At 29.8% G+C, this 24,689-nt stretch overlaps 1 protein-coding gene across 4 annotated transcripts; it reads left to right on the top strand.

Moving 5' to 3' along the window:
* Positions 1–3,213: 3,213 nt before the first annotated feature.
* Positions 3,214–24,678, top strand: LOC103494316 (low-specificity L-threonine aldolase 1-like). 4 transcript variants are annotated; one of them, XM_008455444.3, is made up of 11 exons: positions 3,214–3,286; positions 3,375–3,443; positions 3,844–4,298; positions 7,245–7,356; positions 7,458–7,508; positions 9,226–9,297; positions 20,096–20,228; positions 20,326–20,384; positions 22,892–22,992; positions 24,255–24,321; positions 24,505–24,678. In XM_008455444.3, the coding sequence occupies exons 1-11, from the start codon at positions 3,242–3,244 to the stop codon at positions 24,541–24,543; spliced, it is 1,203 nt and encodes a 400-aa protein (XP_008453666.1). In that variant the 5' UTR covers positions 3,214–3,241; the 3' UTR covers positions 24,544–24,678. The 4 variants fall into 4 exon arrangements, 3 of the variants coding, with proteins under 3 accessions (XP_008453666.1, XP_008453668.1, XP_008453667.1); XM_008455446.3 differs by having other exon boundaries at positions 24,280–24,321; XM_008455445.3 differs by having other exon boundaries at positions 7,458–7,484.
* The last annotated feature ends 11 nt before the right edge of the window (positions 24,679–24,689 follow it).

A 24,689-nucleotide genomic window follows, 5' to 3' on the forward strand; every position in this document is an offset into this window, starting at 1 on the left:
CGAAAAAATTAGAGTTGAGTTCGAGAGTCATTTGTGTACGGGGAAGGTGTTAGCACCCCATAACACCCGTTTTAGAAAACGGTGGCCAAATTTAATGTCTTGAATAAAATTTATTTTTTTAAAAGAACTATGTCTTATTTCATTGCTCACAACTCCAATATTTGGAGCAATGATCCCATAAAATAAGTGGGATACACCCATTAATTAGACTATATTGGGGAAAATTCCTCACCTTAAGAGAATGAGAAATTGTTACAATTTCTCAAATTCTATCATAGGCTAGTCTTCGAATAAAGTTTTTTTTTAAAACATTGATTAAATTTATTTTTTTCTTGGGATCAAATCTCGGACTCCCAAAGAGATCGATCCCTCACCTCAAGAATCTAGAAATAACGGACTTCCAGAAATTTCTAGATTCCATCGTAGAATTTTTTAGCGAAATCAGTGTGAGTTATTTAAAAAAAAAAGAGTAGATTAGGAAACCTTATGAAATATATATTTAATTTTGAGTTCAAAAGAAATAATTTTAAAGCAAGAAAAAATTGTAAATGGTTTAAAGAGAAAAATTAAAAAAAAAAAGATTTCAAAATTAAATACAATTATAGTTAAAAGTATTTTAAAATTTTCAAGAAAATTTTAATGAAAGTCAAATAGAAATAACAAATATACCACACAATAAATTAAGCAAAATATTAACCCATGCATATACTAAATATAACGATAGTAATAAAAATAAGTTAAGAGAAAAGGAAAAGGAAAAGATACATAATAACGATAAATAAAATAAGAGAAAAAAACTAAATGAAATAATAAACAAATAAATATATAAAAAAATTAAATAAATAAGCGAAGAAAAGAGGACCCAAGAGTGATAGTAAGTAAAAAAAAATAATGAAAGGAAATAATAATAATGATATGATAATAAAAATAACAATTTTTTTTTTAAAAATCATAAATATAGAAGACTAAATAAATAAATAAACAAAAGTTATACATATATAAAATTAAAAAGAAAATAAACAGAAGGTTAAAAAGAATATAATAATAATAATAATAATAAAATTATAAATAAAATTAAACTTTAATAAGAGAATAAATAAATAAAAAAAATTAAAAGAAACACAAGGTGACGGCAAAGTTGCCGCCACCTAAAACAAAAAAGAAAAAGAAAATATATATAATAAATATAATAAAAAAACAGAAAGAAAAGAAAAAATAATAATAATAATAATAAATAATAATAATAATATAAGATTTTTCTTATAACTTTTTCTTTTTCTCTATTTTTAGAGGTAAGAAAAATGTTAAAAGACTTTTTTAGCATAACAATAAATAGGTAAAAAGAAAAAATTCCTTATACATTTTTTTTTCTTTCTCTGTAATTTGAAAAGAGAAGAACAAAAATAAGGATTCAATTCCGAAAAAAATTACTTGTTGTATGAGGTGTGGATCCTTGGAAGTAAACCCTACCTAATGCAACCTCCAACTAAGTTTTTATGGGATTAGAATTAGGGTAAAAAAAGATAATATGAAGATAAAAATAAAAACAATAAAGCGAAAAAGCTAATGACCCACCTTTTTGCAGAGGAATACGTTTCTTCAAATTCTCTCTAAACATTTTTTTTTTTGTAGAGATTATTTAACAAAAAAAATTTTTTCGTAGAGATTCTTTCTAAAGTCTTTTTTTTTCTCAAGAATTTTTCTCAATTTCTTCCCTTTTCCAAATGACAAAGGACCCTATTTATAGACTCGGCGTGTGCCACAAATTAGGAAAATTTAATAAGTATAAGATTAAATTAGATATTATGTAATTTTATTAATTTTTTTTTCTAAAATAGTAAAAATATGATATTGAAAGATTTTGTCCAAAATAAAATTTTTGCTTTTTTTCCTAAAGTGATAAAGATAAGTCAAATATGGTATTAAAATTTTTGGTATAAAATAAATTATCTTGCTTTTCCGAATCTTTTTTTTAAATAATGTATTTTAAAAAACAAATGTCAAAAATAGGGTGGAAGCCAAACTATTGACAAAAATAGGGTAGTTTTGTGGAAGTCGTGTACCCCGTACACGACTTTGCTTGTGTGGACCCCACTTTCTTTATTTTAAAATTTAAAGATATTGAATATATATATTTTTTTATTTATTTAATATTTAATACGTGGGTCCCACAGGTTTTTAATTTTTAAATTTAAAGATATTATATATGTGGGCCCCACCCTACCCCATCATCTTCTCCACGCCGTCCTCCACGATCTTCTTCTCATCCCTCTCCATTTTTCCACAGCGATCGACTTCTTCTCATCCCTCTCCATTTTTCCACAGCGATCGACGCACGATAGGATGGAGGACGGCGGCGATTGAGGCGAGGAGAAATCGAAAAAATAGAGTGGAGGACGGCGGCGAGCGACGGGGTACACGATTGAGGCGCGCCGCCGTCCTCCACTCTATTTTTTCGATTTCTCCTCGCCTCAATCGCCGCCGTCCTCCATCCTATCGTGCGTCGATCGCTGTGGAAAAATGGAGAGGGATGAGAAGAAGTCGATCGCTGTGGAAAAATGGAGAGGGATGAGAAGAAGATCGTGGAGGACGGCGTGGAGAAGATGATGGGGTAGGGTGGGGCCCACATATATAATATCTTTAAATTTAAAAATTAAAAACCTGTGGGACCCACGTATTAAATATTAAATAAATAAAAAAATATATATATTCAATATCTTTAAATTTTAAAATAAAGAAAGTGGGGTCCACACAAGCAAAGTCGTGTACGGGGTACACGACTTCCACAAAACTACCCTATTTTTGTCAATAGTTTGGCTTCCACCCTATTTTTGACATTTGTTTTTTAAAATACATTATTTAAAAAAAAGATTCTGCTTTTCCTAATATGATAAATCAAAAAAGATTTTGTATAATTAAATTAATTTGTGTTCTTTTCCTAAAGTGATAAGTCAAAAAAATGATTTGAATTTTTTTTAAATAATAGATATTCTCATTAATGACTTTATTTTCCATTTTAATAAAAAGATAAGAAAAAAACATAAGATTTCATATTATTACAAAAAGATTTTACCTTTTTCTTTTTTAAAAAAATAAATTAATGAAATATCTTAACCGTTGCTACAATTAATAATTTAAAGAATAATAAAAAGATTAGGTGGCTACAACAATAAATAAATAAATAAAAAGCATATGATAATGACTAATCCTTTTCTCTTATATTTTGCTATAAATTTCGTTTATGTTTATGCAAATTAACCCAATCGTGGGTTCATCCGTATCTAAGGTGAGTGAAATTAATTTCATGTTTTTGTTTCGAGTAATTTCAACCATTTATGTGTTCATGATCTATAATTATTTATATATTTATGCAGTGTTTGAAGTACTTAAAGAAGCTATATCAACTGCTTTTTCTTGGGCTTATAACATCTTCCATTTCAAGAGTAAGAAATCACTATTTTTTCTTATAATTTTAAAATTTGATGTTGATATTTAACTCCTAATTCCATTTAAATATAAATAAAAAATGATTTTATTTTTTCATTTACTCGGAGTTCAAAAGGTTGAAGATTTGGACCCAATTTTTCTCGAAGAAAATTAGTCATGAACTTTCTTTCTTACACCCTTTTCAAGATCTTAACTACCAAACAAAATATTCTCCGTTTCTGGATTCATGATTAGCTCATAGATCAATATTTTACGTGTTCATTTTGCGATCAAAATCCTCCTACAAAAATCCAATAGGTTTGATACAATAAATATTTGGGCCGAAAATTAATGTTTGGGTTAAATAATGACTTTTTAAGTCACTAATTCATTTTCTTTATATATATATATATATAGTTTCAGTGCAAAATGGTGAGTAGAAAGGTGGATTTGCGGTCAGACACTGTGACGAAACCGACGGAATCAATGCGAGCTGCGATGGCTATGGCGGAGGTGGACGACGATGTGTTGGGGTACGACCCCACAGCCTTGGAGTTGGAAGAAAAGATGGCAAAGATAATGGGAAAAGAAGGAGGGTTATTCGTTCCATCAGGGACAATGGGAAATCTAATAAGTATTCTTGTGCATTGTGAAACTAGAGGGAGTGAAGTGATTGTTGGAGACAATTCTCATATTCATATATTGGAGAATGGAGGTATTGCAACCATTGGAGGAGTTCATCCAAGAACGGTGAAGAACAAAGATGATGGAACAATGGATATTGATTTGATTGAAGCTGCCATTAGAAATCCAAAGGGACAGCTCTTCTTCCCGACAACAAGGCTCATTTGTTTAGAAAATACACATGCAAAGTAAGTTTGTTCATTTACCCTATTGTTTTCTTACTTTGGTTTTGAAGGCTGTTTGGTAACAACCTTAGTAACGTTTTCTTTTCTTCTCTTTTTTTCTTTTCCTTTTAAAAAATCGACAAGATTTAGTAACATGTTTGATTCTTAACAAATTCCGAACTCCAAAAACTACATTTTTTTTTCTTAATTTCCAAATTTTGGCTTTGGTTTTCTAAAGCATCGGTAGAAAATAAGTAATTGAGAAAAAAAAAAGGGCAAAATAGGTGTTCTTAGGTGTTAAATTTACTTTTTTTTTTTTTTTATATATATATAAAAAAACTGTATGGTTACCCTAAATATTTTGTTTGTTTAGTTTCTTTTATCTTTTGTCTTGTTTTTTACTTTTAGTCTTTTTTTTTTTTTTTTTTTTTTTTTTTTTTTTTTTAATTTTTTGTGTGTTTGCTCAAATTTGTTGTCCTAATAAATCCGTGTGTCTTTGTATTACGTTTAGTGCTTATAGTTGATTGTCTATTTCTTTTATTTCTTTAATTATTTTTTTATATTGAAAATGCCCCTTTTTTATATTCACGTTACTTTAATTTTAAATTTGAATTTCCAATATTTATATTTACATATTATTTGATTTCCAAATTTCAAATTTTTAATAAATTTTTTTAAATTTAAATTCTACAATATGCATATATATTATTTTATTTTTAAATTTTTAATATTTATTTTTATATATTTTTTCATATTTCAAATTTGTATATTGGAATATCTTTTAAATTTTAAATTTTATAACATGCAAATTTTTTTTTGTTTTATTTTACATTTTATTCCTTTCTTTTCTACTTCCTTTTTCTCTATATTTTCTTCGTATTTTTATAATTATTTATTTCTTTTATTTATATTTATTTTCTTTATTATTTTTATATTTATAAGTTAATCTAATTTTCAAATTTGAATTTTCAAATATTTGTATTTATAATTGATTTTGACAAACTTCAAAATTTTCATAGAATTGTTTTTAAATATAGAAAAATAAACCAAAGTATTTACAACTATATAAAAAATTAATTTTCATATATTTATATTTTGTATATTATTTTGATTTTCAAATTTTAATTTTTTAATAGGTTGTTTTCTAATATCGAAAAACGAACCAAAACATTTACAAATATAAAGTATCGTGGTATTTTTTTAAAACTAATATAAGGAACTACAAAACTATGAAATATAAGAAACTATAAAAAATGGTATAAAACTTTTTTTTTTTCTATGAAATAGGAATGACGAGTACTTATCAAACATACTATTGTTTCCTTGTTCTGAAAAAAAGAAGGAACAAAGAATAGAAAACGAGATGAGAATTTTGTACAACTAGATCTAAACTTAAAATTTAACAAACAATTATATTTTAGACCTTTCTTCATTTGTTCTTTTGAATTGGTTTACAAGATCTTGATATCGATATGGTTTTCGTTATTGCTGTTATAATTATTATAAATACTAAAATATTTATAAAATATAATAAAATTTCAGATTCCATTAGTTATAAACATAAATAGACGATGATAATCAATGATTATTAACACATAAACATTACTAGAAGCCTAACAATGTCTATTATTGATTTAGTTTGAAATTTTGTTATATTTTTGTAAATATAACAAAATTTACTGAAGTGTGAAAGAATATTACCTAATAACTTAAACACTACTGATATACAATTTAATTTACTTTGACATGAAACCATATCTTTTTTTTTTCTTAAGCACCGTGGAGTTCCATAGATTTGAGAACCATATATTTATCGATTTATTTATTTCATAGAATCTCAGGAAAATAAAAAAGTATAAGAAAAAAAAAAAGGCATTGTTATTGCACTATTGGGAAGGATTTGTATTTATTATATTTAGGCTTTTAAATTTCAAGTTGCTAACTTTTTATGAATGACAAAAAAAAAAGAAAAAAAAAAAAGAAAAAGAAACATAGAGGATCTATAAGAAAAAAGAAAGAAAGGTAGAAGAAGACCCAAAAAGTACAAAAGGATATGTGTTGACCAATAAGAATAATTGGAATGTCTAATCACTAATGGCAAAAAAGGGAGTGTTGTGAAATTAAATTTTGATTCAATTCTATCTTCTCAGATTCTTTAGTTGAACAAATATGTATTTAGCGGTAATTTGAATTCTGTTTCCAATAATTATTTTTAAATTTGGTAACATAATCTATGTAAATTTTAAAAACAACTTTTTTTTTTTTTTAGTTTTCAATCAATGAAGATTGTTTTTAAAGTCTCTTGAAGTACAACTTATGGTGGAAAATTTAAATCCGACACCTTTTGTTTTCATGAATATATAGATACAAGGTAAGCTAAGTTTGTGTTGCAATCAATCAAGATTTTGAACTTCAATTTTTAACTAAAAGTATTGTAGATAAAAAATATCAAATTATTTTTAAAAATAGAAAAAAACTGATACAACTAATAGATTTCTATCACTTTTTTTGAATGATAGATTTGTATCAATTTCTAGGGTTGATACATATTAGTGGAAGTCCATTATTGTCTATATTGACGGTAAGAAATGTAAAACTTTTTTCAATAGTTGATCCATATTTTTATATTAAAAAAGTTATTTTTAAAATGTAGAAGTTATATTAGGAAAGACAAAAACAAAAACACATGTATTAATTTATTTTATAAACGAGATCATTTTTGTTAAATTTTAAAAATATATATTATATGATAAGATAGACCAAGTTCGTTTGTTTGTATTAAAACTAATATAATTATATGGTATATAAATAGATTATGAAACAGATTTTGAAAAATTATATTTAAAAACATGAAATACAAGTTTAGTTTGATTAAATTTTGTTTTCAAATGGCTTAATAAAAAATTTCTTGGTATATATATAATAAGATATAGTTTATGAGTTGAGTAATTAGTGTACGGTGAAAAGCAGTTCGGGTGGAAAATGTCTTTCGATGGAATATACCGATGAAGTTGGAGAGTTAGCTAAAAAGCATGACCTCAAACTTCACATTGATGGAGCTCGAATTTTCAATGCTTCAATTGTGAGTACTATCTACTTGTATTTCTACTCAATAGTAAATTGAAATTTGGCTTTCGATTTAAAGAGGTATCTTCCTTAAAAAAAGAAAATATATTTTTTCAGGCACTAGCTATTCCGGTCGATCGATTGGTACGAGCCGCTGATTCAGTATCAGTATGTTCATACATTTTACTCTAAAATGTTTCTCGATCTTTATTTGTTTTTATTATTGATTTGGAATTTAGGTGGGAAATATGTTTAAAGTTAAAAAGCGTTCGTAGTCACATATTCTTATCTGACCTTATCTAAAATTAATTCAATTGTTAGACTAGTTTTTACCTTAATTTGGCTTATTTTTATAAAAAAAGATATGTTATTTAACTACTTTTAAAGTTTCGTTGATAGTTTGGTTAAAGTAACTAAATCAATTATTTAGACCAACCAAGGTAGGGGGAGAAATATACTAAGAGTGGTAACTTTTTTAAATAGGTTTCAGTTGCCAAAAGGCTCCATGGACTTTTGAAGAGTAGACCAAAGTTAGTATTATTGCCAACATGGGCTAAGCTTATCTGATATATATATGTTCTCGAGGATAAGAGGTCCCGAGTTCAAATCTCCTTACTTCTAAGTTGTTCTTAATAAGACATTTTTTAAAAAAGTAGGTATTATTTCAAATTCCAAAAAACTAGCAATTTGAATTTGTGGTGAGGATTTTTTTTTTCCGAAAAGGTCTTTTTAAGTACAGCTTGGAGGTGAGGGGGTTTGAACCTGTAGCCTCTTGTCCTTGAAAACATAGAGATGTGCCGGTTAAGCTAAGTTCATATTGGCGGTGCAATTTGAATTTTTGGCCATTTGTGAAGAAGCTTTTTTTTGGCTATAGATATTCATCTTCTTCTTAGGATAAGGGAACACAAGGAAAAAGCCATACAAAATAATAATCCTTTTGCACAACCTCCACATACCCTCCTGAGGTTGATCCCAAGAAAAAATTATTTTAGTTAATATTTTAAAATAAATCCTTTTATTAGAAGATTATTCCCATGACATATTTTGAGAAACGGTACTAAGTTTTTACTTTATTGAGTTGAATTTTTTTTTTCAATACACTTTAATTGGTGTAATACTCTTAACTTATTTTATGAAATTGTTGCTTCAAATATTAGATTGATAAACAATGAAATAAGACATTTTTTTTTAAAAAAATATTATTTTTCTAAATGAATTTCATTTGAATAATGACTTCAATTCAAGGTATAAAATTTGTCAACTATTTTCTAAATGAGTGTTGTAAGGTGATAACACCTTCCTCATACATAAATAACTCTTGAACTCAACTTTCACAAACCATTTTTTTAAAAAAATTACTTAAACATTGTTTACTTTATTTTCCAATCACACCATAAAAAGGATTGGTGGTGACAACCTTTTTATTGTTCTTTAAAATTAACCCATTTTGAGAATGTTAGCCGCTCCACGTCGTCTTGAGCATATGACCACCACATGTTTTAATCCAAATAAGTTACACACAAACATTAAAACATTTGAAAGCTCGGAAGTTATATATTAATTGATGAATAGTTAACGAAGCTTCTTCAAAATTAGATACGTCGACGAAATTAAATAGAAATTTAATTATTACAAGTATTTATTTTTAGTGTGAAGTCTAGACAATTCTATAAGTAGGATTGATATTTTGCATTGAAAAGTAACCAAATGTGAAGAAGAATACACCCAAAGAAAATTATTTTGAAGAGTCTTCCAAATAAGTGTTTTGTTTTTTGTTTTTATAAATATTTTATTTGGTGATTATTTATTTAGGAGTGTCCATCACAAACTTCCAACCTTAATAAATTGCTAACATTATATAAAGCTTTAACTTTTTACTCATTAGGTATGCCTATCAAAAGGTTTGGGTGCACCTGTTGGATCAATCATTCTGGGTTCAAAAGACTTTATTACCAAGGTAGTAATTTGAGCTTTATTTATTTATTTTTGTGATATTGGAATTGATATTTCTAAAATAGAAATTTGAAAACACATCATAGGAATTTGAAGCTCTGTTGAGATAGTTTGGAAACCTAGGTTTATTATATTTGAAATTATTTCCAGCGAGAAATCTAGGACACCTTTATAAAAAAAATACAATGTCAATGTGGAGAGTTATGTCAGTACCAAAGCTATCGACAAAATAAGTAACATAAGCAACAACATTCGGCGCAATTACACCTATATCTGGAGAATCTTAAGCCCGATTGAAAATATCATTTATTGATATTCAAAAGGTTCACAAGTACATAATTTATCAAGAATTAACTATCTTGTATTATACACAACTTTTACAAGATAAATGTTTAGGCTCCCTTAAATTACTCTTGAAGTGTGAACAAGGGATTTGATCTAAGCTTCCCTTAGATCATATGCTTCTTTCTTAAAGCCCTTGTATCTCAACATCCAGGCTTCCTTTGAGAGAGAATCCTCAGAATTTTTTTTTTAACATTAGGGGTGTATTCAAATCTTTTCAATTTATCGAATCATGAAGTCAATGATAAGGTGTCCAACACCACACACCACACAAAGATATTTCTCACAAGATACTCACCGTACACACAAGTAATGCTTGAAGGAGAAATCTTCTCTAAAAAAATTGGATGATGCTGTATTCAAAGTCAAAGACATAAGGTAATAAAAGTCTTCCAATCAACAGAATAGGAAAGAATTTTTACTTTATTTAAAAATAAGACCATAGTAAAACCACAATTCCCATTTTCTACCAACAACCAGAAAAGGAAAGATCTCCAAAAATATATAAGACAAAAATAAAAATAAATTTGCCAGCCAAAAAACTTAACAAACTCCCTCTTTTGGCAAACAACATATCTCTTTTTTTTTTTTTTTCTTAGCAAGCAAGCCAAACGATCAACAAACAATAGGGTAACAGACAACCACAACAACAACCATAAAACAAAGAATACATCAGCAAGCAACACTAACAACCAACAAAACAACCAATCATAGCCTACAACCTCAACAAAGCTTACAGTAACAAAGCGTGCAATCATCCCATAGTAGAGATCTTCCCATTTGCTTGCCATAGAAACTATAAGTCAATGGACGGAGGAGGATTTTGAGACGAGGAGGCAGCAAAACACTAAGAATGTGCATCAAGGCATCAAGAGTAGAATATCTATCCGAAAGACTGTGAAAACACCGCTCAAGGTTCGAGACTTTATAGATTAGATACGAAGGATATACGATTGGCCAAGGCAGGAGGCAACATTAACTCACCATTAGGAGTGCACAAGTCATTAGAAAAAAGGAAACTTTTTATCACGCGGAAGAAGAATGATGTGTGCAATATCCGAAACATGAGACCCCTGAAACAACCTATGGCTCAGATGAAAAGTCTTAGGGTAGAGTTAGGAGCATCCTGATCGGTCAAGATGGATGGGTGCTGAGAAAGCATAATAATGCAAAGTAAATGAGGAAAAGAAATAGAAATCTTTAAACTAAATGTCTCAATATGTAGAAGCAGCTGGTTAAACACAAACTGGGCAACATCAGTCACTGATCCAATCCCAATGAGGTAAATCAGTTTCGCAAAAGCCAAAGAGACACTTGAGGCATAGGTGGAGGGGTACCAATTCACAATGTCAATCTTGTCAAGAATGACATATTTCACACTAAGTGAGATAGTAGTAAATTGGTCATTAATGGGCCATTCAATAACGGTTCCTTTAGTGAATTCAGATGCTAAAAGCTCAGAGGATGGCTGCACAACAGAGAAACCAGTTGGAATCTCAACATCAAGAAATTAATTTATAATGGCAGATGCCATAATGAAGTATAAGCCACAAACATGAATCTTCCTATACTTAAGGCTACTCGAATCATCAAACTCTAGCAGATTGACAATTAATTCATGAATCAAGTGCATATAAAACTGGCCAACTTAAGACACAGTCTTACTCATACCAGCTCGGTTAATTAACTTCATAATAGCGAGACAAGAGTGATGCTTATAAGAAATGTTGACCTCATCAGCAATTCTACGTTGGACCGCATACTTCCATTTTCAAACACTTTCTTTACAATGAAATGGTACCCTATCAATGGGGACAGATGGGACACTTGAAAGAATTTTGCAACGACCAACTTTAGTGGTTATGATTTTGGGACCTTTGGAAGGACCCACAAGAGTATGTTTGCCTTTTGTAGTCTTCTCAATAGGACTAGGATTCGACCACCAAAAGAAATAGTAAGGTCCTCAGGAGCTCGCTTGGATCGACTAACCAGGTGAGCCAAAACGACATTATCTTCAGAGGAATAACCAAATGAAACATTATTCATAGACTTTAAAGGATCAGTAGACGTTGTAGTTATAAAGGCAGATGTACCCATATTAGCAGAAGGATTAATCTCACTTGTAAAATCAATAACAGTTTCAACAACGGGATCAGAAACATTCACAGACTTAATGCAATCAGCAATGTCAGCACCAATGTCATTAACATGAACATTATCCTCAGAAACAATATCTTCAATAATAGAATTGACTTTGTCTATAACATTGGAAAAAATAGGACAATTAGGAGGGATGATGGAGGTATTATTCACAATAGTCATAGAGGCGGCAAGAAGCATGATATTTTCATCATTCTCATTATCACTAGATACATGATTAGGGCTAGCAGAGGGTGCATGCAAGATATCTTCATCAACAGTAGGATTGGGGTGAGAAATACCTAAATCAGGAATAATAGGACTATGCAATCAAGAGGAACCCACTCTTCGCCACTTGGAGGAAGATTAAGAAGGCCCTCGAATTCAAACTCCACAAGAGTTAGTTCTTGCGATAGAGGCACAAGAACTAACTTTGGATCCAAATTGATCCTTTAGTTGACGGGGCTGGTAAGTTCCTCTTTTGGTTGCTACCATGATGAATTTGGAAGGAACAGGAAGATAGAGATAATCATGCAACCATACCAATAACTTATAGTGAAGATGGCATTTGAGAAAATATAGGACAAAGTAAATTGAGTGAGAGTTGACTAGAAGAAAGAACATCTGCTTTATATTATAAATTGAAATATAGGAAAATATGGTAAATAAATGAGCTTCAATCATGGACTTAGAATCACATGGCCCACAAGTAAACTTTGCCATAAAAGATCAAGTATCAATTGCAATAGATTTACCCTGCAAATTCCTAAATCTACCCAAGAAACTCGAAGGTAGTAGCATCCAAAGGTTTCGTTTAAATGTCTATGAGTTGAGTTGTAGTTATACATGTTCCAAAGAGATGATTTTATTCTTCAAAAGGTCTCGTATAAAATGATGTCGTATGTCAATGTGCTTTATTCTATTGTGTTGAATTAGATTCTTGGAGATGTTAATGATACTCGTGTTGTCACAATATAAGTTCACCATATCTTGGTTAATTCTATATTTTTTGAGCATTTGTTTCATCTAGAGCAACTGAGCACAACTACTTCTAGCTACTATGTACTCAACTTCAACAATGGACAAGGACACATTTTTCTGTTTCTTACTAAACCAAGACATTAGTTTATTCCCTAAGAAGAAGTATCCTTCTAAAGTGTTTTTCCTATCTTCCGAGCATCCAGCCCAGTTGGCATCCAATATCTCACTAAAGATGAATGAGTATCAAAGAAATAACATAGACCATACTCAGTAGTACCATGCACATATTTCAAAATTTGCTTGATTAAAGCAAGACATCACGCTCTCACCCATATCGCATCCTTCTCACGATCAGGCGTGGTCTCTACTTGGGAAGCTCCAACGCCTTTAAATAAAACATTAAAATGTCAAACTTACAACTTAAACTTTATTTATTAAGAACATGCTATGTGATAAGAACTCAACACTACAATGCCTTGCTTGCTTGGGAAAGAAAAACATAAAATATAAACCTAATGCTTAGAGAGTGACATTTTAGGAAAACCTTTTGGGGGAATACAATAGCATATAATAAAACTTTCTTATTTTCAAAAACATCACAATGTAGCATTACACATTTAAATAATACAAATCACATAAGTCTCTACTTGTTCCTCTACTTATTCCTTTCTGATGGACATTGAACTTCCTCAACGCAAAGACTACTATGATGACTCATCTCACCATCAGTATCTCTGTGGACCCTCGTTCAATTCCAGTTGCTTTGGTGATAGATTAGAACATAAGCCACTCAATGCATTTAGCCACCCTTCTACCAAGCGGACCTCTCAATGCAAGGTAGTCTCTACTATTATGTGCACATAATAGATAGCTTCTTGATAGGAATAACGCTAATGATTTACTTGCATACAAGCATCATATAAGTTATATTTAAACTTATAAATATGCTTTCAAACCGTCGTGTTTTTCATAAAAATCATATAATAGATTACACATGTACTACACCACACAAGACTTTGGAAAAAAAAAATTAAGGAAACTCTGTTCTTTCTTCAGATAAATCACTCACAAAGCCTAATGTTATCTTTCTTTATAATCCTTTCTTATCGCCTAACTTCAAAGTCTTCTTTTCTTGCCTATTTTTTTTTTTTTGACAAAGCTTAAGCTTAACGCTTCTTTCAAACGTTCCTTTGAGCTTACAAAACTTTTTATACTAATCATAAAATAGATTAGTAATCCTTAAACACACCTTAGCTTGCTAGCTCCTTCTTTGTAACTTACATGTGTAGGTTTGATATATCCTTTAACCATGCTTAACTTTACCTCAACATGTAACTTGCTAACTAATTCAAATTAATGGGTCCTCTTAGCCTACGTTCCTTTCCTCGCCTAGCTAACAATTCATTTTTTTCCTCGCGTTACTTAGCCATAATGCATAACTACTCCATCCTTACGCCGCGTAACTAGCACACAACCTTCCTTCAAAATGCCTAATAACTATACTTAGTACTTTCAACCTCCTTCACAACCTTTCTATTCTAGAAAGAGGTTTCACACAAGAGTGCATTTAGTAAACAAAGTTGTCAACCATGACTAAGGAAATCCTCTAAAAATGATATCATACACATCTATGCTACCATGAATTTTTTACCTGATTTCTTAATGAAAAGGGTTTTGTCAGCGTCACCACGAGATTGTTCTTTAAGAGCTAGAAACTCGAAAAGACGATCATACCAACCTTTTAGGAGTTTGCTTGATACCATAAAGAGCCTTCTAGAGTTTATACACATGTTAAGGATATGCTAGGTCAATGAAGCACTTGTGTTGAGCAACAAAGACTTCCTAATTCAAGTACCCATTAAAAAAGGCACCTTTTAAATCCATTTGGAACAACTTGAACTTCAACAAACAAGAAAGGCTAAGAAGTAAATAAATGACTTCCAAGCAAGCTATAGGAGCAAAGGTCTCATGAAAGTTCATTCCTTCAATTTGTGCATACCTTTGAGCAACAAATCTAGCTTTATTTCTTGTAATAGCACCATTTTCATCTGTTTTGTTTTTAAATTACCATTTAGTGCCAATAACATTAGCATTTTTCAGGACGAGGAACCAGCTTCCAAACCAGATTTCTTTCAAATTGAACCAACTTTTCTTGCATTGCATTCACCCAAAATTCATCTTTTAGGGCTTCAAAAATATTAGTGGACTCAAAAGAGGACGTGAAGCAGATGTTTCTATTCATTTTATTATAAATCTATCTTGTTCTTCTTTCGAGTTGTAACCCTTGCATTTTGATTGCCAATGATACGACTAGAAGGGTGATTCTTTTGAATAGAGTGAAGGGAGATGGAGCACTGATATCAAACTCAATGATCACAACTTGATTGTAATTTGCATTTTCACAGTTCCAAGACTCATCACTAATGCTAGTGACAACAAAAGTAACAAGCCCCTTTATCTAACATTTTGAGCTTTAGGAATTTTGTTGTTAGGAAACATATCATTATCTATGATTACTTGTGAAGTCGCTGAAGACTGATCAATAATAACAACATTAATAGACTCCATTATATATGAGTACATTTGTTAAAGATTTTAAAAGCTCTATTATTTGTAGAGTAGGCTAAGAAAATGCATTCATCTAATTTGGAGTCCCACTTTTTGTGAGGTTCATGATATGTAAAGGATATAACAAACACTTCTTAAGAAATGAAAGTATTTCACATAGGTTTTTTACCTTTCTAGAGCTGATAGTTGGTACTGGTTGTGCTAGGGTTCAAGACGACTCTATTATGGACTTGACAAGTTGTGTTTAAGGCTTCTGCCTAGAAGTAAATTGGAACCTTCTTAGCATGGAGCATGGCTCTAGCCATTTCTTATAACATTCTATTTTTTCGTTCAACAACCTCATTCTACTAAGGGGTAATAGGAGTAGAGAACTCATGAACAATCCCTTTTGAGGAACAAAACTAGTCAAAAGCTGCATTTTCAAATTTCTTTCCATAATCACTTTATATGTAGATATTGTTTTCTCCTTATTTACGTTGGAGCTGCAGGCATAAAGCTCGACAAACTTTGGAAGTATCTGCCTTTTCCCTAATGAACTTGACCCAAGTGAACCATGAGTAGTCATCCACACACACAAAAACATAATTCTTTCCTCCTAAACTTTCAATCTGCATAGGACCATCAAGTTCATATGGAGTAGTTCATGAACTTTATCGGTATAACATTGACTGAATCTCTTGTGAGATGCCTTAATTTGTTTCTCTGCTTGACACTGTCCACATAAGGTATTTGACTCAACATGTAAGGTTGGAGTTCCAAGAATAGCTTCTTCATTTAAGGCTCTTTTTATAATTTTAAGATTTATGTGACCAAGCCATTTGTGTCAAATTTCAGCTTCCTCTCCTTTATATATATTACATACAGAATTTTTAGCACTAGGATCTTAGTGATAGAACTTATCAAATGAGTAAAACTCATGATAGTCGTGTCATTTTTATCTTTCACTGTGCATTTATCATTTGAGAGAACTTACTTGATATCCCGGGTCACACAATTGACATATGCTGATCAAGTTGGCTCAGTCTGACATCTTGCAACATGGGTAGATTAGGCTTTGCAATGTCTCCTTTACCTATAACCTTTTCTTTAGCTCCATCACCAAAGGTTACATGGTTAGATGTACATTCCTTTAGTTTTGAAAGAAAACCTAATTTCCAATCATTTAGTGAGAACATCCGCTATCCAAGTACCAATATCTTCATTGGATGATAAGTGTATTGAGGTAAAGTTAACATTGTAGCAACCACTGTTTTGATGTAGACTATTCTTTACTTCCATTCCAGCTTTGGCAAACCTTGTTTCTTTCCCTACATTTTGGTTCATCCACTAACTATCCTCTTGAGAGGATTCGTAGGCACTTCTATCATGGAGATGGAAGCAAAATGGACGAATATGTCCAATTTCATCATAGTTGTGACTCACCCATCTTCTATTTGACTTATTTATAGCTAGAAACAAGAGAGGTCTTCAGGTTCCTAGACCTTTCAACCAAACTTCATCTAAGCCTTTATCTTAAGCAAGGACAGATTGTCTGAGGTATTGGAACAAGAGCATGTTTCCTTTTTCTTTGTCAAAGCCAACACCTTTTCTATTGGTACTGGATTTGCCAACTTTCAGAATTGAGTTTAAGTCATCTGTTTCAGAATTGAGCATTTGTACTGACTTGGATATAGTTTCAAATTCAATTCGAGTAGCCTTTAGATTCTCTTTTAACTAAAAAATTATGGACAACAAGCAAGGATTATTTTCTATTGAAAACTTCTGAATTATGTTCTTCTGTTGCTCATGAACACGCAGGTCTTCTTCCCATTTTTCGTATATCTCATTAAAACTTAAGCCTTTAGCTTGATGATTTTAGCAGGAGGAGCATCGGTCTTTGATTCAATCACTTGCAAAACAAGATCAATATTTTTTTCATCTTCATCGCTTGTAAGGCATCCAAGCAAGGCATAAATATCATCTTTACGATCACTGCTTGTAGTTGATTCATCATCGAAAGAGTAACAACAAGACATTTGTTTTGTCTTTTCAGAAAATTTGGACATTCTGCTTCATAGTGACCAATCCCGCACATTCTCTGCATCTGAAACTTTTGTCACTCTTAGATTGATTATTGCTGATGCTTTTCTCATTTTCTCTTCTTTTGCCCGAAGGATTCATAGATAAATTTGCACTACTGTAGTTTCCATGATCTTTGTTATACTGACCTTCATAATTGTCAGGTTATTTGTTGAATTGCTTCATCACTTTGGAGAATTGTTTTTTCAGCAAGACAATTGAATGAGCTAAGTTTTCATCCACTACCTTGCTTTTACTATGATAAGACTCATCATCCCCACAGATTGTAAGGTCAACCCTTTTCCCTTCTTATCATTCTTTTCACCAAAGGTTAGTTCAAATGTGCGTAAAAACTGATCTATCTCCATGGTGACAATATCATTCGATTCTTCAATAGTTGTTATCTTCAACGTTAAAGCGTTTTGACAAAGAACGAAACACCTTTCTTACTAGTTTCTCTTCAGATAATTCTCATGAAGCGCGAACGACTCGTTTGCAATGTCCAGGACACAAACATTATAGTCAGCAATAGTTTCATCATCCATCATCTTAAAAGAAAGACATCAACATTTGAAGATGAGACATTTTACTTTGGACGTACCTTCATAAACAATCTCTAGAATTCCCCATGCTTCTTTAGCAAACGTACATGTATTTATTAGTTTGGACGAATTCCCAAAGATGCCTCATCTTTAGCTTCGAACCAGTCTTTCTCTGGTTTAGGGGACTCTTTTCCTTCAGCATTAGTGATAAAAGGATGAGTCCAACCTGAGATGACTACTTTCCAGGTTTTGTTGTCAATCGATTCGATTAAGACAATCATTCTGACCTTCCAATATGCATAGCTTGAACCATCTAGCACACAAGAGGTAGTTGTTGATCCACCTTCTCTAGTCAAAGTCATAGCCAAACACTTAAACCTAGTTGTAATGCCAATTTGGAAAACACAAAGTTAACCTAGAGAATTATGTTAGCACTAAAGCTATTGACAAAGTAAATAGCATAAGCAATAGTAAGTAAAGATAGAACACATTCAAGTTGGTAATGCAGTTTGGTGTAATTAATCACACCAACATCTGAGAGACCTTAAGCTCGACTAAAAAGATCATTTGCTAAGATTCAAAAGGTTCACAAGTACATAATTTATCAAGAATTAACTATCTCGTATTACACAACTTTCACAAGATAAATGTTTAGGCTCCGCCTTATAAACTACTTGAAATGTGAACAAGGGATTCGATCTAAGCTCCCTCTAGATCATACGTTTCATGCTTAACCCTTGCGTCTCCATATCTATGCTCCCTCTGAGAGAGACTCCTCATAATAACTTTTAATGTTAGGCTCTTCCTAACGTATTCAAATCTTTTCAATCTAGTGAATCATGAAATCAATGACAAGGTGTTCAACATTACACACCACATAAAGGAATTTCTCGCAAGATAGTCACCATACACATGAATAATGCTTGAAGGAGAAATTTTCTATCAAAAAACGGACATGGTTATATCCAAGGTCAAAGACAAAAGGTAATAAAAATATTTTCATCAAGAATAGGAAAGGATTTTTATTTTGTTTAAAACAAAGACCGATTTTTATTTTGTTTAAAACGGAGATCATAATAAAATCAAAATTCCCATAAATTACCAACAAAAAGAAAGTAAACATCTCCAATAATATAAGACAAAAATAAAATGAAATTTGCAAGCCAAAACACATAATTTACGTTGATGAAATATGCATTTCCGTTTTTCTTTCGAACGTGAGAATGAATGATATTACATTTTTTATTTTTTGTGCTTTGACATTTGTGTTAAAGTATAAAATTGATTATCTATCAAAGTATTCAACGTTGAAGAAATATTGCTCGATTTTGATCCCTCAATTGATAGAAACTATGAATGATTAACGAATGGGAGTAGGAGAAATGTATTGTCATGGACTTTTAAAATTGAAATAATAATTATTAAAATAACAAATAATTTAAGAATGTCCCTGCCCTTTTCCCTTCCACGTTCCAACCTGTGCCTCATCCCATCTTCTTTTCCTCAGCCTCAACGTTGGCGACAACACTCATGCCGAGCCCCACCTCCTATACCTCCACCTTTTCCCTGCATCCTTCTCCTTATCGTCCTTCTTTACCCACCAACACCTCAAGGATGTATTTGTCCTCCAACGTTTGATGTAATACCTAGATTCTAAATTTTGATTCAACACTTCGATCATTATTTTGATACTCCTATGCAACCTGATTTTATCATCCTTATTTGTTTCAAATGCTTCCTAAAGAATTTTGTCGTCCTAATTTATATGACGAACAACCGTTTCTCATTCCCTGATGTGCATTTCATTTTGGAAAAAGTTTTACATGTATACAAGGAGATAGAGAAGACAATGAAGAAGAGAACGACCTCTTGATATTAGAATGGGGACTGAGACTTTTTAATGTTGGGGATTACCTGCTTAAACACCCTCCATAAGTAAATTAATGATTTCTATTAATTAAGAGGTGAAAATTGAGTATTTTCCAAATGTTGCTCAGTTTTGAAAACTAAGTAGAAATTAATATGACAGAAAAATCAAATCTTGATCATTTTCACTGCATCAAAATTGATGATGATTTAACTGAACTTGCATTGTGAGGTCTTTTCCACTTTTTAAAACAACCGTTTATTATGCAAATTTTCTGTTCAAATGGCGTGTTTAATATATAATAGGCAATAAGGATTAGAAAAACATTGGGTGGAGGAATGAGGCAAATTGGCATCCTTTGTGCAGCTGGACTTGTTGCTATCAAAGAGAATGTTCAAAAACTTGAAGCTGATCATGAGAAGGCTAAGCAACTAGCGAGTAATTAATATCACTCTTTCACATAATTTATCAACATTCTCAATTACTATTTTCCTCTTTTTTTTTTTTTTTAATATTTATTTTTGGATTAATATAGGTGGGTTATACCAAATCAAAGGATTAAAGGTAGATCCGAAATCAGTTGAGACAAACATTGTGAGTATCTCTAAACATAATTAAAATTTTTAGTGATTTTTATCATGTTGTTGTGTTTGATCAATTGATTTTTTTTCCTTTTGTTTTTTTAAAACTAGAATAAAAAGGTTTAAAAGTAGTTTTTAAAACTTTATAAACTTCTGTGGGTAGCTTATGTTTGATTTTAATGACTATATTCTATACAGTCAATATGGACCAAACTCATATTAAATAAAAAATTATTTGCTCTCTCAATATTGAAGGAAGGCACACCCCAAAACTTTTGAGATTGCATCCAATATGGAAATCATATAATGAGTGAGAATCTCTAGATCCTATATTATCTTACATTACCCTCAATACAAAAACGGTAATGATCCAGATACTTACTCAATAAGAATCTTGTGATGTTCATCAAACAATCCTTCCCCTAATATAGATTACAAAATGAATTATTAAACTTTTTTGTCTTGTCCCAAAACTTCAAAATTTATCGATGTTGAAATGAATGTCGAAATTTTTTATTTTGGGTTTTATAGAGCATGAATCATCAATATTGTATCTAATAACTTTTTTAAAAAATTTAAAATTCTTTTAAATGAATTTAATCTCTATTAGATAAAAAAAATTTAAATCATGTGTTTAATGTTGGTGAACTTTTAATTTTGTGTTAAGAAATGTTTTGATTGAAAATTTCTAAGGAATACTCGCAAATATAGCGATTAAATTCAAAATATTAACATATACGATAATATTTAATAAAATTGCAAATATAGCAAAATTTGTCAAAGTTGATCGATGATTGAAATCTATCTTTACTATATTTGTTGACAAACCGACTTAGACTCATATTCCTTGTTACGAAAGATTTACGCCTCTTTATGTGTAGTACCAACAATTCTGAAACAGAAAAACATTATAAATTTGAGGTATTTTAAAACCATATCTAATTCTTTCTTGTATCGTTGGTTTTAATCTTTTCTAAGTATTTTCTCAATTTTGTTTGTTTTGGGGTATTTCTATATGGTTTGTGGTTGGTTGTTGAGTGGAGAATGAGGTTTTTGAGAAGTGGGTGTTGGGTGCATTAATTTCACTCCGGATCCTGTTTTTCTCGATTCTCCAATTTTTTTTCCTTTCACATTTCTTCACCTACTACTCTTGAACGGAAGAAAGACACGTGTGTATCGGTGGTAGTTTTCAGTATTCTTGAAAATTCCAAACTATTTAGGGTCTGTCTAACCAAGGCATGAAGTTAATCACTTTTTAAATATTTCAAGTTTTCCATTTTATTTTTCTTCTCTTTCTCGCCTTGTGATGAAATCGCGATTTCTTTTATCTTGCTCCTACAATTTTTTTATCTTGTTCTTGCGATTTCTTTTTTCCTCTGGATTTTTTTTTTGTGATTTTTTTCCATTATCTTTTTTATTTTTCAATTCTTTATTTACATTGTTTAATCTGTCTTCCTTATTTTCTTTTTTTTTTTTTCGATTTCTTTCCATCTTCTTTCTACTTTTCATTCTTTTTTTCGCTACGATTTTTTTTTCATCGTCTTTCATTTTTTCATTTTTTTTCCAGGTCATTTACATTTGATTGATTATGTACAAAAAGAAATATATAGCAAAATCTAAAAGATTGTGTAGAAATAATCTTGAAAAAAAATAATTTAGATTGTAGTAGCCAAATGTCGTGTAAAAAATAAACAAAAAAATTTAAACGATCGTGTAAAAAAAATAAAAGAAAAAAAATCATTTGATTGAAATAACCAAATGTAAACTATGCGTATGAAATTTTGGGGAAAAAAATTAGATTTGAGTCCCAAATCTAAACGTGTAACCAAATTGAACGAAACATGATTATAAAAAATCTTGAGAAAAAATAATATTGGACGAAAGATGGTTATAAAGAATATTGAAAAAAAATAGCCCAAATAATGTAAAAAAATGAATCCCAAAAGAATTAAAAAAAAATAGTGAACCAAATTTATAACCAAATTAATAGATCGTGTAACAAAATTAAAAGATGGAATTGAAAATATGAATTGTAGTGATATCTAAACAATGGTGTACCAAACAATAACCTTTGACGGTGTTGTTGAACAGATATTTTTGGTATTTTACACGGTGGACCTCTGTACATTTTTTGTTTTTGGAATTATTCTATACATTATAAATAATTGGTCGTTTTTTTATATTTTTGAAAAGGCCCGTTTTTCTAATAATTTTTTTTAATATTGTTATATTTAAAGTTGCTGCACCAATTAAAATTTCCATAAACAAATTTGCAATTAGTTTCAGTACCAAATCACAACGTCTAGAAAAAAAATTGTAAACTACAGCGAATAAAATGAGATCAGTTAGATCAACGTAGGACATAATTTCCATTGACTAATTATCTGTTGAAAGCTTTTCATTTCTTCGTGGGTTTTATTTTAATACTTAAATTACAAAATCTAAAAATTTATTTCTCTATAATAATTATAATTATTTTGAAATTATTTTTACTTATTTACTTTGTTATATATTTATCAGATATTCTTTGAAATAGAAGACGATTACGGAATCTCGATGGAAACATTATGTAAAACCTTGGAAGAACGTGGCATTTTTATGATGCTAGAAAGCCAAACAAGGTCTATTCTAAAATTCTTTTCAAAACAGTATATATAAAAAAATTCTATTCTCAAATTAGAAAAGAAAAAAAAATTCTACCTTAGTTTCCATTATATTCTAGTTAATTACTTTGTGATAACTTTATTTAGCTTTTAGGTAAATATTTTGACTTGAAATAGTTTAAATATAAATATTTATAAAATATAATTAAATTTTAAATTTTAAACGTATCTACTATTAATAATTTATCATGGATAAGAACTAAATTTTATAAATATCTTAAAAAGTTTTATTATTTACGATAATTTTTCTTTATTTTTTTTACATATAGTTAATGTCTTTTCGGAAAAATATTATACTAGAAAACATTTGAAATAACTTTTGAAAGCATAAAGATAGTACAAAATGTCAAAGTTATTTGATATGACAAGTTTTTCACTATCTAATGGATGTTTATATGCTAAAATTTCATTGTTTTTAAATGTGTTATGCTTTGAAAAGTATGAAAGAATATTTTATTTTATTTGCATTTTTTCTAATTACAATTACAATTTATATTAAAAGATATGAACAAATGTATACAATATATATAAATTCTTTTAATATTTCATCAGAAAAAATCAACTAACTTCTTAAGTTGATTTTAAATATAATAAGATAAACTAAGATATCTATAAATATAGCAAAATACTATAGCTTTCTTGCAAATTATGATATTTTTTTATACTTATAATATTTTCTTCAAATATTTTTTTTGTTTTTTTGTCAATTTAAAATTTTAGAGAGAAAACACCAAACAAAATTGTCAAAATAACACATTTTATTTTTCTTCGTTTTGAAACGAAGTGTGCGTGAAAATAAAAATATAGGATAAAAAAGTCCGATGTTTATCCAAAAAAAGTTCAATTTGGAATCATGAGTTTTTATAACTTCTGAAATAGTGAAATTAAATATTTTAATTAATTGGAAAAATATTTTTAAAAGTCTGTTAAAAATGGTTGTAACATCCTTAACAGAATAAAAAAAGAAAAAAAATGATTTTTTTTTATGATGAACAACGATACATAAACTGCTATATATGTTTATTTGTATCACATCTTCTCATTTAGAATATCTTTCCAAAAAATGGTAATATATAACTCTTTTTTGGTCTAAGGTTGTAGATTTTGTTTTTAATCCTATATAAGTTATTTGAATCTTATTTAAGGAGGAATAATTTAAAATTAGTAAAGTTCAATTAATTGTAGTATTTATTTATTTATTAAACAAAATTCAATTACAGAGCTAGAATTGTTCTTCATCATCAGATTTCAACAAGTGATGTTCAGTACACTCTATCTTGCTTTAAGGTGATCTTTCGATTACTGAGTTCTTTATCATAAATGAAAAAACTACTCAAATAAGTTAGAATTGAGAGTTTATTCATTATCTTTATAAGTTTAATTATATAAGAACTAACAATAAGTTTTTGCATTCTCCCCCCAAATTGTTGATTAAACTAACATAAACCTTTTTCACCTTGGCTTTTGCAGCAAACTCTAAATGGAATTAAAGTTGTAAATGGCAACTAATTGATCTCATAAGTAACTCTTTCTCTCTCTCTCTCCCTAATAAATAAACTGGAAGTTACCCAATTTGGCTTATGCTTAATATGGCCTTTGTTGTATAACATATTTCTAATCTCTATATTGGACTGTAGTATATTCTTCATTTCTCT

This window comes from Cucumis melo, chromosome 2, assembly GCF_025177605.1.
Source record: "Cucumis melo cultivar AY chromosome 2, USDA_Cmelo_AY_1.0, whole genome shotgun sequence".
Taxonomy (NCBI): Eukaryota; Viridiplantae; Streptophyta; class Magnoliopsida; order Cucurbitales; family Cucurbitaceae; genus Cucumis; species Cucumis melo.